A 13362-nucleotide genomic window follows, 5' to 3' on the forward strand; every position below is an offset into this window, starting at 1 on the left:
TACTTTGGGGTGTCTTCTTTCCAAAATGGGGTCACTTGTGGGGTAGTTATACTGCCCTGGCATTTTAGGGGCCCAAATGCGTGCAATGTAGTTTGAAATCAAAATCTGTAAAAAATGGCCGGTGAAATCCGAAAGGTGCTCTTTGGAATTTGGGCCCCTTTGCCCACCTAGGCGGCAAAAAAGTGTCATACATGTGGTATCGCCGTACTCAGGAGAAGTTGGGGAATATGTTTTGGGGTGTCATTTTACATATACCCATGCTGGGTGAGAGAAATATCTCGGCAAAAGACAACTTTTCCCATTTTTTTTATACAAAGTTGGCATTTGACCAAGATATTTATCTCACCCAGCATGGGTATATGTAAAATGACACCCCAAAGCACATTCCCCAACTTCTCCTGAGTACGGCGATACCACATGTATGACACTTTTTTGCAGCCTAGCTGGGCAAAGGGGCCCACATTCCAAAGAGCACCTTTCGGATTTCACAGGCCATTTTTTACAGATTTTGATTTCAAACTACTTTGCACGCATTTGGGCCCCTAAAATGCCAGGGCAGTATAACTACCCCACAAGTGACCCCATTTTGGAAAGAAGACACCCCAAAGTATTTCATGATGGGCATAGTGAGTTCATGGAAGTTTTTATTTTTTGTCACAAGTTAGTGGAATATGAGATTTTGTAAGGAAAAAAATAAAAATAAAAAATATATAATCATTTTCCACTAACTTGTGACAAAAAATAAAAAGTTCTATAAACTCACTATGCCCAATACCTTAGGGTGTCTACTTTCCGAAATGGGGTCATTTGTGGGGTTTTTCTACTGTCTGGGCATTGTAGAACCTCAGAAAACATGACAGGTCCTCAGAAATTGAGAGCGCTTAAAAAAGCGGAAATTCAAATTTTTGTACCATAGTTTGTAAACGCTATAACTTTTACCCAAACATTTCTTTTTATCAAAGACATGTGAAACAATAAATTTAGGGAAGCATTTATATATAGATGTCCCTTTTTTTTGCAAAAATGTCATTAAATTTCGATTAATAACAAAAAAAGTAAAAATGTCTGCAGCAATGAAATACCACCAAATGAAAGCTCTATTAGTGAGAAGAAAAAGAGGTAAAATTCATTTGGGTGGTAAGTTGTATGACCGAGCAATAAACGGTGAAAGTAGTGTAGTGCAGAATTGTAAAAAGTAGTCTGGTCATTAAGGGTGTTTAAGCTAGGGGGGCTGAAGTGGTTAAAGGGCTTCTGTCACCCCACTAAACCTTTTTTTTTTTTTTTTTTGTTTACTTATAATCCCTATACTGCGATTTTTGCCTACATAATCTAATTAATCATTTTGGTCCAGTAGATTGTGTTAAAAACGTGCTTTTAACCACCTCCCGACCGCTGTACGCGTATATGCGTCCGGGAGGTGGTTGCTTTACTCCTCCTGGACGCATATACGCGTCTTCTCGCGAGACGCGAGATTTCCTGTGAACGCGCGCGCACAGGCGCGCGCGCTCACAGGAACGGAAGGTAAGCGAGTGGATCTCCAGCCTGCCAGCGGCGATCGCTCGCTGGCAGGCTGGAGATCCGAATTTTTTAACCCCTAACAGGTATATTAGACGCTGTTTTCATAACAGCGTCTAATATACCTCCTACCTGGTCCTCTGGTGGTCCCTTTTGTTTGGATCGACCACCAGAGGACTCAGGTAGGTCAGTACAGTCCCACCAAACACCACACTACACTACACTACACCCCCCCCCCCCCCGTCACTTATTAACCCCTTATAAACCCCTGATCACCCATGATCACCCCATATAAACTCCCTGATCACCCCCTGTCATTGATCACCGCCCTGTCATTGATCACCCCCCTGTCAGGCTCCGTTCAGACGTCCGTATGATTTTTACGTATCCACTGATACATGGATCGGATCCACAAAAAGCATACGGACGTCTGAATGGAGCCTTACAGGGGGGTGATCAATGACAGGCGGGTGATCACCCATATACACTCCCTGATCACCCCCTGTCATTGATCACCCCCCTGTCATTGATCACCCCCCTGTAAGTCTCCATTTAGACGTCCGCATAATTTTTACGGATCCGATCCATGTATCCATGGATCCGTAAAAATCATGCGGACGTCTGAATGGAGCCTTACAGGGGGGGTGATCAGTGACAGGGGGGTGATCACCCTGATCACCCCCTGTCATTGATAACCCCCCTGTAAGGCTCCATTCAGACGTCCGCATGCGTTCTGTGGATCCGATCCATGTATCCATGGATCCGTAAAAATCATGCGGACGTCTGAATGGAGCCTTACAGGGGGGGGTGATCAGTGACAGGGGGGTGATCACTCTGATTACGCTGATCACCCCCTGTCATTGATAACCCCCCTGTAAGGCTCCATTCAGACGTCCGCATGCGTTCTGTGGATCCGATCCATGTATCCATGGATCCGTAAAAAATCATGCGGATGTCTGAATGGAGCCTTACAGGGGGGGTGATCAGTGACAGGGGGGTGATCACCCTGATTACCCTGATCACCCCCTGTCATTGATAACCCCCCTGTAAGGCTCCATTCAGACGTCCGCATGCGTTTTGTGGATCCGATCCATGGATCCATGGATCCGTAAAAAATCATGCGGATGTCTGAATGGAGCCTTACAGGGGGGGTGATCAGTGACAGGGGGGTGATCACCCCCTGTCATTGATAACCCCCCTGTAAGGCTCCATTCAGACGTCCGCATGCGTTTTGTGGATCCGATCCATGTATCCATGGATCCGTAAAAAATCATGCGGATGTCTGAATGGAGCCTTACAGGGGGGGGTGATCAATGACAGGGGGGTGATCAGGGAGTCTATATGGGTGATCACCCCCCTGTCATTGATCACCCCCCCCCCTGGTAAGGCTCCATTCAGACATTTTTTTTGGCACAAGTTAGTGGAAATTTTTTGTTTGTTTTTGTTTTTCTTACAAAGTCTCATATTCCACTAACTTGTGTCAAAAAATAAAATCTCACATGGACGCACCATACCCCTCACAGAATCCAAATGCGTAAACATTTTTAGACATTTATATTCCAGACTTCTTCTCACGCTTTAGGGCCCCTAAAAAGCCAGGGCAGTATAAATACCCCACATGTGACCCCATTTCGGAAAGAAGACACCCCAAGGTATTCCGTGAGGGGCATATTGAGTCCATGAAAGATTGAAATTTTTGTCCTAAGTTAGCGGAAAGTGAGACTTTGTGAGAAAAAAACAAAAAAAAAATCAATATCCGCTAACTTATGCAAAAAATAAAAATTTCTAGGAACTCGCCAGGCCCCTCATTGAATACCTTGGGGTGTCTTCTTTCCAAAGTGGGGTCACATGTGGGGTATTTATACTGCCCTGGCTTTTTAGGGGCCCAAAAGTGTGAGAAGAAGTCTGGGATCCAAATGTCTAAAAATGCCCTCCTAAAAGGAATTTGGGCCCCTTTGCGCATCTAGGCTGCAAAAAAGTGTCACACATGTGGTATCGCCGTACTCAGGAGAAGTTGGGGAATGTGTTTTGGGGTGTCATTTTACATATACCCATGCTGGGTGAGAGAAATATCTTGGTCAAATGCCATCTTTGTATAAAAAAATGGGAAAAGTTGTCTTTTGCCAAGATATTTCTCTCACCCAGCATGGGTATATGTAAAATGACCCCCCAAAGCACATTGCCCAACTTCTCCTGAGTACGGCGATACCACATGTGTGACACTTTTTTGCAGCCAAGGTGGGCAAAGGGGCACCTTTCGGATTTCGCAGGCCATTTTTTACACATTTTGATTGCAAGGTACTTCTTACACATTTGGGCCCCTAAATTGCCAGGGCAGTATAACTACGCCACAAGTGACCCCATTTTGGAAAGAAGACACCCCAAGGTATTCCGTGGGGGGCACGGCGAGTTCCTAGAATTTTTTATTTTTTGTCACAATTTAGCGGAAAATGATGATTTTTCTTTTTTTTTTCTTTTTTCCTTACAAAGTCTCATATTCCACTAACTTGCGACAAAAAATAAAAAATTCTAGGAACTCGCCATGCCCCTCACGGAATACCTTGGGGTGTCTTCTTTCCAAAATGGGGTCACTTGTGGGGTAGTTATACTGCCCTGGCAATTTAGGGGCCCAAATGTGTGAGAAGAACTTTGCAATCAAAATGTGTAAAAAAATGCCCTGCAAAATCCGAAAGGTGCACTTTGGAATATGTGCCCCTTTGCCCACCTTGGCAGCAAAAAAGTGTGACACATCTGGTATCGCCGTACTCAGGAGAAGTTGGGCAATGTGTTTTGGGGTGTCATTTTACATATACCCATGCTGGGTGAGAAAAATATCTTGGTCAAATGCCAACTTTGTATAAAAAAATGGGAAAAGTTGTCTTTTGCCAAGATATTTCTCTCACCCAGCATGGGTATATGTAAAATGACACCCCAAATCACATTCCCCAACTTCTCCTGAGTACGGCGATACCAGATGTGTCACACTTTTTTTGATGCCAAGGTGGGCAAAGGGGCACATATTCCAAAGTGCACCTTTCGGATTTCACCGGTCATTTTTTACAGATTTTGATTGCAAAGTACTTCTCACACATATGGGCCCCTAAATTGCCAGGGCAGTATAACTACGCCACAAGTGACCCCATTTTGGAAAGAAGACACCCCAAGGTATTCCGTGAGGGGCATGGCGAGTTCCTAGAATTTTTTATTTTTTGTCGCAAGTTAGTGGAATATGAGACTTTGTAAGGAAAAAAGAGGAAAAAAAAAAAAATCATCATTTTCCGCTAACTTGTGACAAAAAATAAAAAATTCTAGGAACTCGCCATGCCCCTCACGGAATACCTTGGGGTGTCTTCTTTCCAAAATGGGGTCACTTGTGGCGTAGTTATACTGCCCTGGCAATTTAGGGGCCCAAATGTGTAAGAAGTACCTTGCAATCAAAATGTGTAAAAAATGGCCTGCAAAATCCGAAAGGTGCACTTTGGAATGTGGGCCCCTTTGCCCACCTTGGCTGCAAAAAAGTGTGACACATCTGGTATCGCCGTACTCAGGAGAAGTTGGGGAATGTGTTTTGGGGTGTCATTTTACATATACCCATGCTGGATGAGAGAAATATCTTGGCAAAAGACAACTTTTCCAATTTTTTTATACAAAGTTGGCATTTGACCAAGATATTTTTCTCACCCAGCATGGGTATATGTAAAATGACACCCCAAAACACATTCCCCAACTTCTCCTGAGTACGGCGATACCAGATGTGTCACACTTTTTTGCTGCCAAGGTGGGCAAAGGGGCGCATATTCCAAAGTGCACCTTTTGGATTTCACCGGTCATTTTTTACACATTTTGATTGCAAAGTTCTTCTCACACATTTGGGCCCCTAAATTGCCAGGGCAGTATAACTACCCCACAAGTGACCCCATTTTGGAAAGAAGACACCCCAAGGTATTCTGTGAGGGGCATGGTGAGTTCCTAGAATTTTTTATTTTTTGTCGCAAGTTAGTGGAATATGAGACTTTGTAAGAAAAAAAAAAATATATAAAATCATCATCATTTTCCGCTAACTTGTGACAAAAAATAAAAAGTTCTATGAACTCACTATGCCCATCAGCGAATACCTTAGGGTGTCTACTTTCCGAAATGGGGTCATTTGTGGGGTTTTTCTACTGTTTGGGCATTGTAGAACCTCAGGAAACATGACAGGTGCTCAGAAAGTCAGAGCTGTTTCAAAAAGCGGAAATTCACATTTTTGTACCATAGTTTGTAAATGCTATAACTTTTACCCAAACCATTTTTTTTTGCCCAAACATTTTTTTTTTTATCAAAGACATGTAGAACAATAAATTTGGCGAAAAATTTATATATGGATGTCGTTTTTTTTGCAAAATTTTACAGCTGAAAGTGAAAAATGACATTTTTTTGCAAAAAAATCGTTACATTTTGATTAATAACAAAAAAAGTAAAAATGCCAGCAGCAATGAAATACCACCAAATGAAAGCTCTATTAGTGAGAAGAAAAGGAGGTAAAATTCATTTGTATGGTAAGTTGCATGACCGAGCGATAAACGGTGAAAGTAGTGTAGTGCCGAAGTGTAAAAAGTGCTCTGGTCATGAAGGGGGTTTCACCTAGCGGGGCTGAAGTGGTTAAAGGGGTTATCCCATCACAGACAATGGGGGCATATTATGCCCCCATTGTCTGATAGGTGTGGGTCCCACCCCTGGGACCCGCACCTACAACGAGAACGGAGCAGGGAATGCTGTGGCTGGAGGACCCCGGATTTCCCATGGTCCATCCACCACCAATCGCTGCTTCCCGCTGCTCTCATAGAAGTGAATGGGAGCGCACCGTGCACTTGCGCCCCTTGCTCCCATTCATTTCTATGGGGCAGACGGAAACAGCTGAGCCAGCGCTTGGCTATTTTCGGCAGCCCCATAGAAATGAATGGAGGGGTCCCATCCTAACCCCCATTGTCTGGGATGGGAATACCCCTTTAAGGGTTTTCTGGGTCTTCAAGGTATCTTTCCAGCAGTTCAAACTTGTTTTCCACTTAGCTTTCCGTTTCTGCTCAAATTCCTTGCATTTACTCCATGTACTCTTCTGGGAAATGTCATCTTAAGGGATAGCGCGTCATGTCACCATAGCAGCCAATCACCACTTGTTCCAGTAACGTGGATTGCGTAGGCAGCGATGGACCGTCATGACCCGTAACATCTCAAAAGAGTACACTGAAGAGTGGTGGGAGAATGAAACAGAAAGGTTCTTACTATAGGAATGTAATAGATGATCTAAAAAAAAATAATAATAAATAAAATAAGCTAATTGCGCAGAAAAATTGATAACCTATCGCTAAAGTTTATGATCATTGGGTCCTGACCCCCTGGGATTCCACGGGTCCTGAGAATGAAGGGGCCTTGGCATTCATTCAGCAATGCGGCTGCTTCACAGCCTCTCCATTGACAGCAGCATTCCAAGTCACCTTCTGTAGATGGGGACTGCAGCTCTGTCCTGTTCAAGTGAAAAGTTAGGTTGCTGGATCCACTATTTGGCTGAAAAATCAATGGAAGCTCAGAATTAAAATCGGCCCCTTTGCGTTTTTATGGTAGCATAAATGCCACCAAATTTTCTCCAGGTATGCGTCCTCGTCAGTGTAAACTTTTTTCCTATTGACTTCAATGTAGAATGTGGCTAAAATATGCTTTACTGAAGTGACGTGCCGCTGAAGCGATTTTCAAAACTGCTTCGTTAAAATATGTGCACAAGGATGCACGTGTCCCATGGAAATCAATGGGGAGTGGCGTTTGGAACATGTATGACACTGTGTAAAACAGCCGTTTTATACAGCGGAATTTTGCATATATATATATTATATTTTTTTTACATGTGTGAACATAGCCTTCAGGGAAAAAACTGTGATTGATATGCAGCACTACAACAGTCCTATGGCCCTTTCATGTTCAGGGTGGGTGGAGTCTGGAATAAATCCTAATATTATGTCATCTCTTTATGAGTTGGAAATACCCCCTTAAGGTGCACCATGTTGAATAGTCACACTGCACTGGGGTGAGTTGGGTGCACTAGTAGGTCTGAATCTCCCCCCAATATATGTTGTCCAAAAAGTTTGTGTTTGCATAAATGTTTAATGTTGCACTTTTCATTACTAGTTAAATGCATCTGATGATCGTGGCATAGATATTGTCAGAGGCCCCATTTTAAGTTTTGCCAGCACAAGAACAATATTTAAGTAAGTGGATTTTTAAATGTTCTCCTATACAGTAAGTGCATGTTAATGTGTATAGCATCTCGACAGGAGCTGCTAAAATCCCATTGGTGGCACAGTTCACACGAGCTGGAAAAAAATCTGTGTGGAATAATGAATGGGCTGCTGATTTTAAAAATCTACAGCTTGTTCTTCACTGCCTTGGTTGCTGCACATAGAAGCCACAGGTTAGGCTACTTTCACACTTGCAATCCCAAATAAACGCAAAGCGAATGAACGCCCGGTATTGTTGCTGTCCTAGACCAACTAGGCGTATAAACCCAAAACTAGACTCAGAACAGCATGATTTAAATAAATACAAAAATCTTTTATTGGACATACATTTGTTAAAACATACATATCCATATATATATAAGCAGCACAAAGCCACACAGGATAATCTCTACAGGTCTGTTGTAAAATGTAGTAATAAATAATCCCAAGCTGTGCAGAGTATACTCAGTCACAGCCTACAGTCAAAAATGTATAAAGTGCATAGTGCTCAACCTAAACAATGACCTAGGGAAAATACATAGTACAAGTGAATACAGACCAAGCAGTCCTGGTCCATGTTGTGTGTATATATATATGTGTGTGTGTGTATATATATATATATATATATATATATGTGTATGTGTATATATATATATATATATATATATATATATATATATATATATATATATATATTAATTATAGTGTATGTATGTTTTAACAAATGTATGTCCAATAAAAGATTTTTGTATTTATTTAAATCATGCTGTTCTAGTCTAGTTTTGGGTTTATACTTTCACACTTGCGTTCAGAGCGGATCCGTCTGAGACGGATCCGCTCATATAATGCAGACGATGGGATCCGTTCAGAACGGATCCGTCTGCATTATATTGTGAAAAAAATTCTAAGTGTGAAAGTAGCCGCAGACGGCTCCGTCCAGACTTTACATTGAAAGTCAATGGGGGACGGATCCGTTTGAAAATTGAGCCATATTGTGTCAAATTCAAACGGATCCGCCCCCATTGACTTCCATTGTAAGTCTGGACGGATCCGTTTGCCTCCGCACGGCCAGGCGGACAGCGTTTGGGTGTCTGCCTGCTGAGCGGAGCGGATCCCAAACGCTGCCAGACTGATGCAATCTGAGCAGATCCGTATCAACTCAGAATGCATTAGGGCTGGACGGATACGTTCGGGGCCGCTTGTGAGAGCCTTTATACGGAACTCATAAGCGGAGCCCCGAACGCAAATGTGAAAGTAGCCTTAGCTCCATTGAATTACAGTGGGGTTAATCAGTGTGTGGATCCACTGACACATCTTTCTACGGCAAATCTATTCTGTGTAAACATGGACTTTCCATATATATTTTTTTAAACTTCATCCTTAAATTTAGCAATACTGGGTTACTAAGGTCTGATTCACATGACTCTGCTCGGGCCGTGTGTCAGCCGCATCTCCAGAACTGACCACAGCCCCCTGACCCGAGCTGACCGCATCATAGTCATTTATGAAACATTTAGTTCCAGTCTGATCGTGGGTCAACTGTACTGAGCTCGCATCATCTGAGTACAGTACAATAGACCCATGATCAGATAGGAACTGACTGTATCATAAATTGCTATGATGCAGTCTGGTTGGTCCGGGATATCCTGGACTGAGCACGGTCATGTGAATCGGTCCTTAGTGACCCAGTATTGCCAAATTTGAGAATGAAGTTTAAAAAATAAAATATCGGTTTACAAATTCATGATGGTCCATGTTCACACAGAATAGACAAACCCGAGTTTACCTTAACTAGAGGTTGTATAGGTTTTCAAAGTATCTCTCCAGCAGTTCAAAATTGTTTCCCACTTAGCTTTCCATTTCTGCTCAAATTCCTTGCTTTTACTCCATGTACTCTTCTGGGAAATGTCTTCTTAAGGGATAACGCGTCATGTCACCATAGCAGCCAATCACCACTTGTTTCAGTAACGTGGATTGCAGCGATGGACCGCCATGACCCGTAACATCTCAGAAGAGTACACTGAAGAGTGGTGGGAGAATGCAACAGAAAGGCTATTACTATCTTGTGAGCTCAGTACAATAGACCATGATCAGATAGGATTATGCAGTCAGTTCGGGTCAGGGGAGATGCGGCTGACACACGTGCAGTGTTTCCTGGACTGTGCACAGTTGTGTGAATCAGGCCTAATATCAGATCATGTATCACACTTGGGCATTAAGTCATGCACTTGCTGTAATTGATATCTACCAGAGGGGTACCAAGGCCTCTCTGGGATACTGGGCAAACATAAAAAAACATCCCAGTGAGCTACGGTGACGGAACGAATAGTAGCTTCCCGTCTAGAGCATCTGAACAGACGAAGTTCCAGTTGAACAGTTCTTCCTTTTATCTCTGGAGGTCAATTATGAAGATCAAATGTAAGATAATCACCATAGAAAGTATTTAATGCGTTAAACATGGCAGTATTTCTGTAGTGCATACATAAGCTAGCTGCATAGGACTAAACCGCGTCAGTCGCATAACCCCATTTAACGTGATTGGTGGCATAATTGTTGGCAGCAGATACTATTTAAATGGGTTATGCAGGTATATCCCACCTGATCTGTCATCTGGTATGGCAAGGCAGTAAAGCACGCTGGGCTCAGTCAGCAGTCCCTGAGTATCATGCATGGGTCCAACTCTAGTTGATGGGAACCTGCATGATATTCACTTGGTGCCTTGCCAACTGTCCCGTGGAGCTTGCTGTGGTGTCCCTTCATGCTGCCACCCTTTAACAGTGTGTTTCTCTTTAGCACAGAACCAATAACCTTGTTTAGCCACAGCTACCCATCTATCTCTTCTCCCTCGCTGAAGATTTCATCCACTAAGCATATATGATACCTAACAAGCTTGCTCTAATCTGTTCATAATGTCTGGGTCACACCTTCCACTGTCACATACAATGTTACGGTGCCAAGTTCTTAGTCTGTATAATGGTACACTAGTGTGCGGTATAAGATGTCTAGTTTTCTTGTATCAGTATGACATCTGCCTCTCTTTGTGTTGCAGAAAGGGTTTTAAGCTTGTGATCTTGGATGAAGCAGATGCAATGACTCAAGATGCACAGAATGCTTTGAGACGAGGTAAAGTGGCACACTACTCGACTGCCATATGCCTGGAAGCGTTACAAAATTACCAGGACTTCTGAAAATCCTAGATAGACATAACAATCTGCCACGTCTTTATGCTGCAGCAGCTGAACTTACACAGGCAGCTTGTCTGTCGTGCTTATTGCTGCTACTGCTACCTGCTGGCTGTGATTAATGTAGCTTGGGCGTAGAGAGGAGTTCCTGTCATCATTTTATTGGGGTTTAATGTTAGAATTGCTACTTTGGGGAGAGGTCTGCCATTTGTGACCATAAATCCTGCCATACTAATTAGCCGACTGATATAATAGTTTATTTTTGTACTCATCATTGTGCATATTGGGGGAAATTTTCAACCCTCTTTGCCGCAGTTTCTATCTTCAGGCACGCTGTCGCCTATTTTAGTATGCATTCTCACAACTGTGTGTATCTTGCTGTCCACAAAACTTGGATCCACATTGGACCCATTGTAACAATGCCTGTTCTTTATTTATTTTTTTACAAAACAGACAAGAATAGGACATCTTCTATCTTTTTTGCAGGACTGCGGAAAGGACATACATTTTTGCAGACCCATTGAAATATGGGTCTGCATCCAATCCGCAAATAAAATGCGGATCAGATGCGGACAAAAAATACGGTTGTCGAATGGGGCCTTGGACTGGTGTATTAAAGGGGATCTGTCAGATCCAAAACACCCCCAAACTAGAGTAAGACCTCATGCACACGACCGTTGTTCTGGTCCGCATCCGAGCCGCAGTTTTTGCAGCCCGGGTGCGTACCCATTCACTTCAATGGGGCCGCAAAAAATGCGGACAGCACTCTGTGTGCTGTCCGCATCCCTTGCTCCGTTACGTAGCCCCGCAAAAAAAATATTTTAGTGCTGACAGATTCCCTTTAATGCTAAAGCCAGGGAATGATATTTTATGAATGAAACATACGAGTGCTTTGCGCAGTATGTAACTGTTGTGTTCAATTCTTTTTCTCTTAGTGATTGAGAAGTTCACAGAAAACACGAGATTTTGCATGATTTGCAATTACTTGTCAAAGATCATCCCAGCTTTACAGTCCCGATGCACAAGGTTTCGCTTTGGTCCCCTCAGCTCAGAAATGATGGTGCCCAGGCTGGAACATGTAGTTCAACAGGAGAAGTATGTAATATATTGATCTCTAAATTCCATATGCACATTGCAGAATCTCCAAAAATGATGCTATTCTTCTACCTCTTTCTTTTTCAAACAGTGTGGATATTACTCCAGATGGAATGAAGGCTTTGGTCACCCTGTCTAGTGGCGATATGCGTAGAGCTCTAAATATATTGCAGGTAAGACATAAATGCAAGTGGGGAGCTCACTGAAGACGTGGCATCTTATTATTTTGGAAGCTCTGTGAAGCTGCATGTAAAACATTCCCCTTAGTTGTGACACCAGACAGTCAATTTTACCAGTTTTTTTTACTTTTATATGCTACATGGGCCAAATATTCTTTACTGATTAAAGGGTTTTCCCGGGCTTATTGATGTCCTGTCCTTGGGATAAGTCATAAATGTGTGCTGATCGGCTGTTCTGACAAGCTCTGCTGCCAGAAGTAGGCTCCATTCACTCTAGTACTGCTCCCATTCTCTTTGGTTAGTTCATCAAGTCCTGAAAAAAAACTCTTTTTTTATTTAATAATGTATCTTTGTAAGTGTCAAAGCCCCTAGCAGAACTCAACATTTCCTACTTTGTCGCCTGGACAAGGGCTGCCGCTTCTTGATACTGTACAAAACCCAGTGCTGTACTTTGACTGCTTTATCTAGTGACTATGCTATATAATTAAATGACGCTGAGTTACATGAAGGCCATGTGACTGATGGATATGACGTCACAGGACAAGGAGGATTCCCCTGCATATCTTTTTTTAAAAGGCTGAACGTTCAAGGATAGATAGTCGGATATTGATGATCTCTCCTACGGATATTATGTGTTTATTCTTTGGCTGGATGACTCAAAGATCTGAAGTTTAGACTTCTTGTTTTTAGGTTAAAAAAAAAGGTAATTTTTCTGACTCTAATTTTTGCCTATGTTCTTCAGAGTACAAACATGGCTTATGGAAAAGTGACTGAGGATACAGTATATACCTGCACTGGTCATCCACTGAGAGCAGACATTGCTAACATTCTGGATTGGATGCTAAACAAGGATTTCACCACAGCATATAAACGTATCCTTTCTTCTGTCAACAATAGTTGTCCTGGCAATCATTGGCTGGCGTCACTTTGCCAGACAAATACATGCTTTCCGTCGTGTGTTGTGTAAAATATTAAGAATAATTAAGTAATCGTTCAAAAAAGCTAGCAGTCTGCCTATGGCTTTCTTAAATATGGAGAGAGTACTATGTTACGGTTTTATTACTGATGATCTATCCTTGATCGGACACCCGAAACCCCCACCTCTCAGCTGTTTGAGAAGGCAGTGGCGCTCCCAGTAGCCCC

The 13362-nt window shown here is 42.6% G+C and overlaps 1 protein-coding gene across 1 annotated transcript in view; it reads left to right on the top strand.

The window, feature by feature from the left end:
* RFC5 (replication factor C subunit 5) overlaps nucleotides 1-13362 on the top strand; it is a 58697-nt gene that overhangs the window by 11219 nt on the left and 34116 nt on the right. The window contains exons 4-8 of the mRNA XM_044290787.1: nucleotides 7675-7754; nucleotides 10813-10886; nucleotides 11881-12040; nucleotides 12132-12213; nucleotides 12962-13091. Coding sequence (XP_044146722.1) covers nucleotides 7675-7754; nucleotides 10813-10886; nucleotides 11881-12040; nucleotides 12132-12213; nucleotides 12962-13091 — 526 coding nt within the window. The remainder of the gene's footprint in view (nucleotides 1-7674; nucleotides 7755-10812; nucleotides 10887-11880; nucleotides 12041-12131; nucleotides 12214-12961; nucleotides 13092-13362) is intronic.

The sequence above is a fragment of the Bufo gargarizans genome, chromosome 1, assembly GCF_014858855.1.
Source record: "Bufo gargarizans isolate SCDJY-AF-19 chromosome 1, ASM1485885v1, whole genome shotgun sequence".
Classification (NCBI taxonomy): domain Eukaryota; kingdom Metazoa; phylum Chordata; class Amphibia; order Anura; family Bufonidae; genus Bufo; species Bufo gargarizans.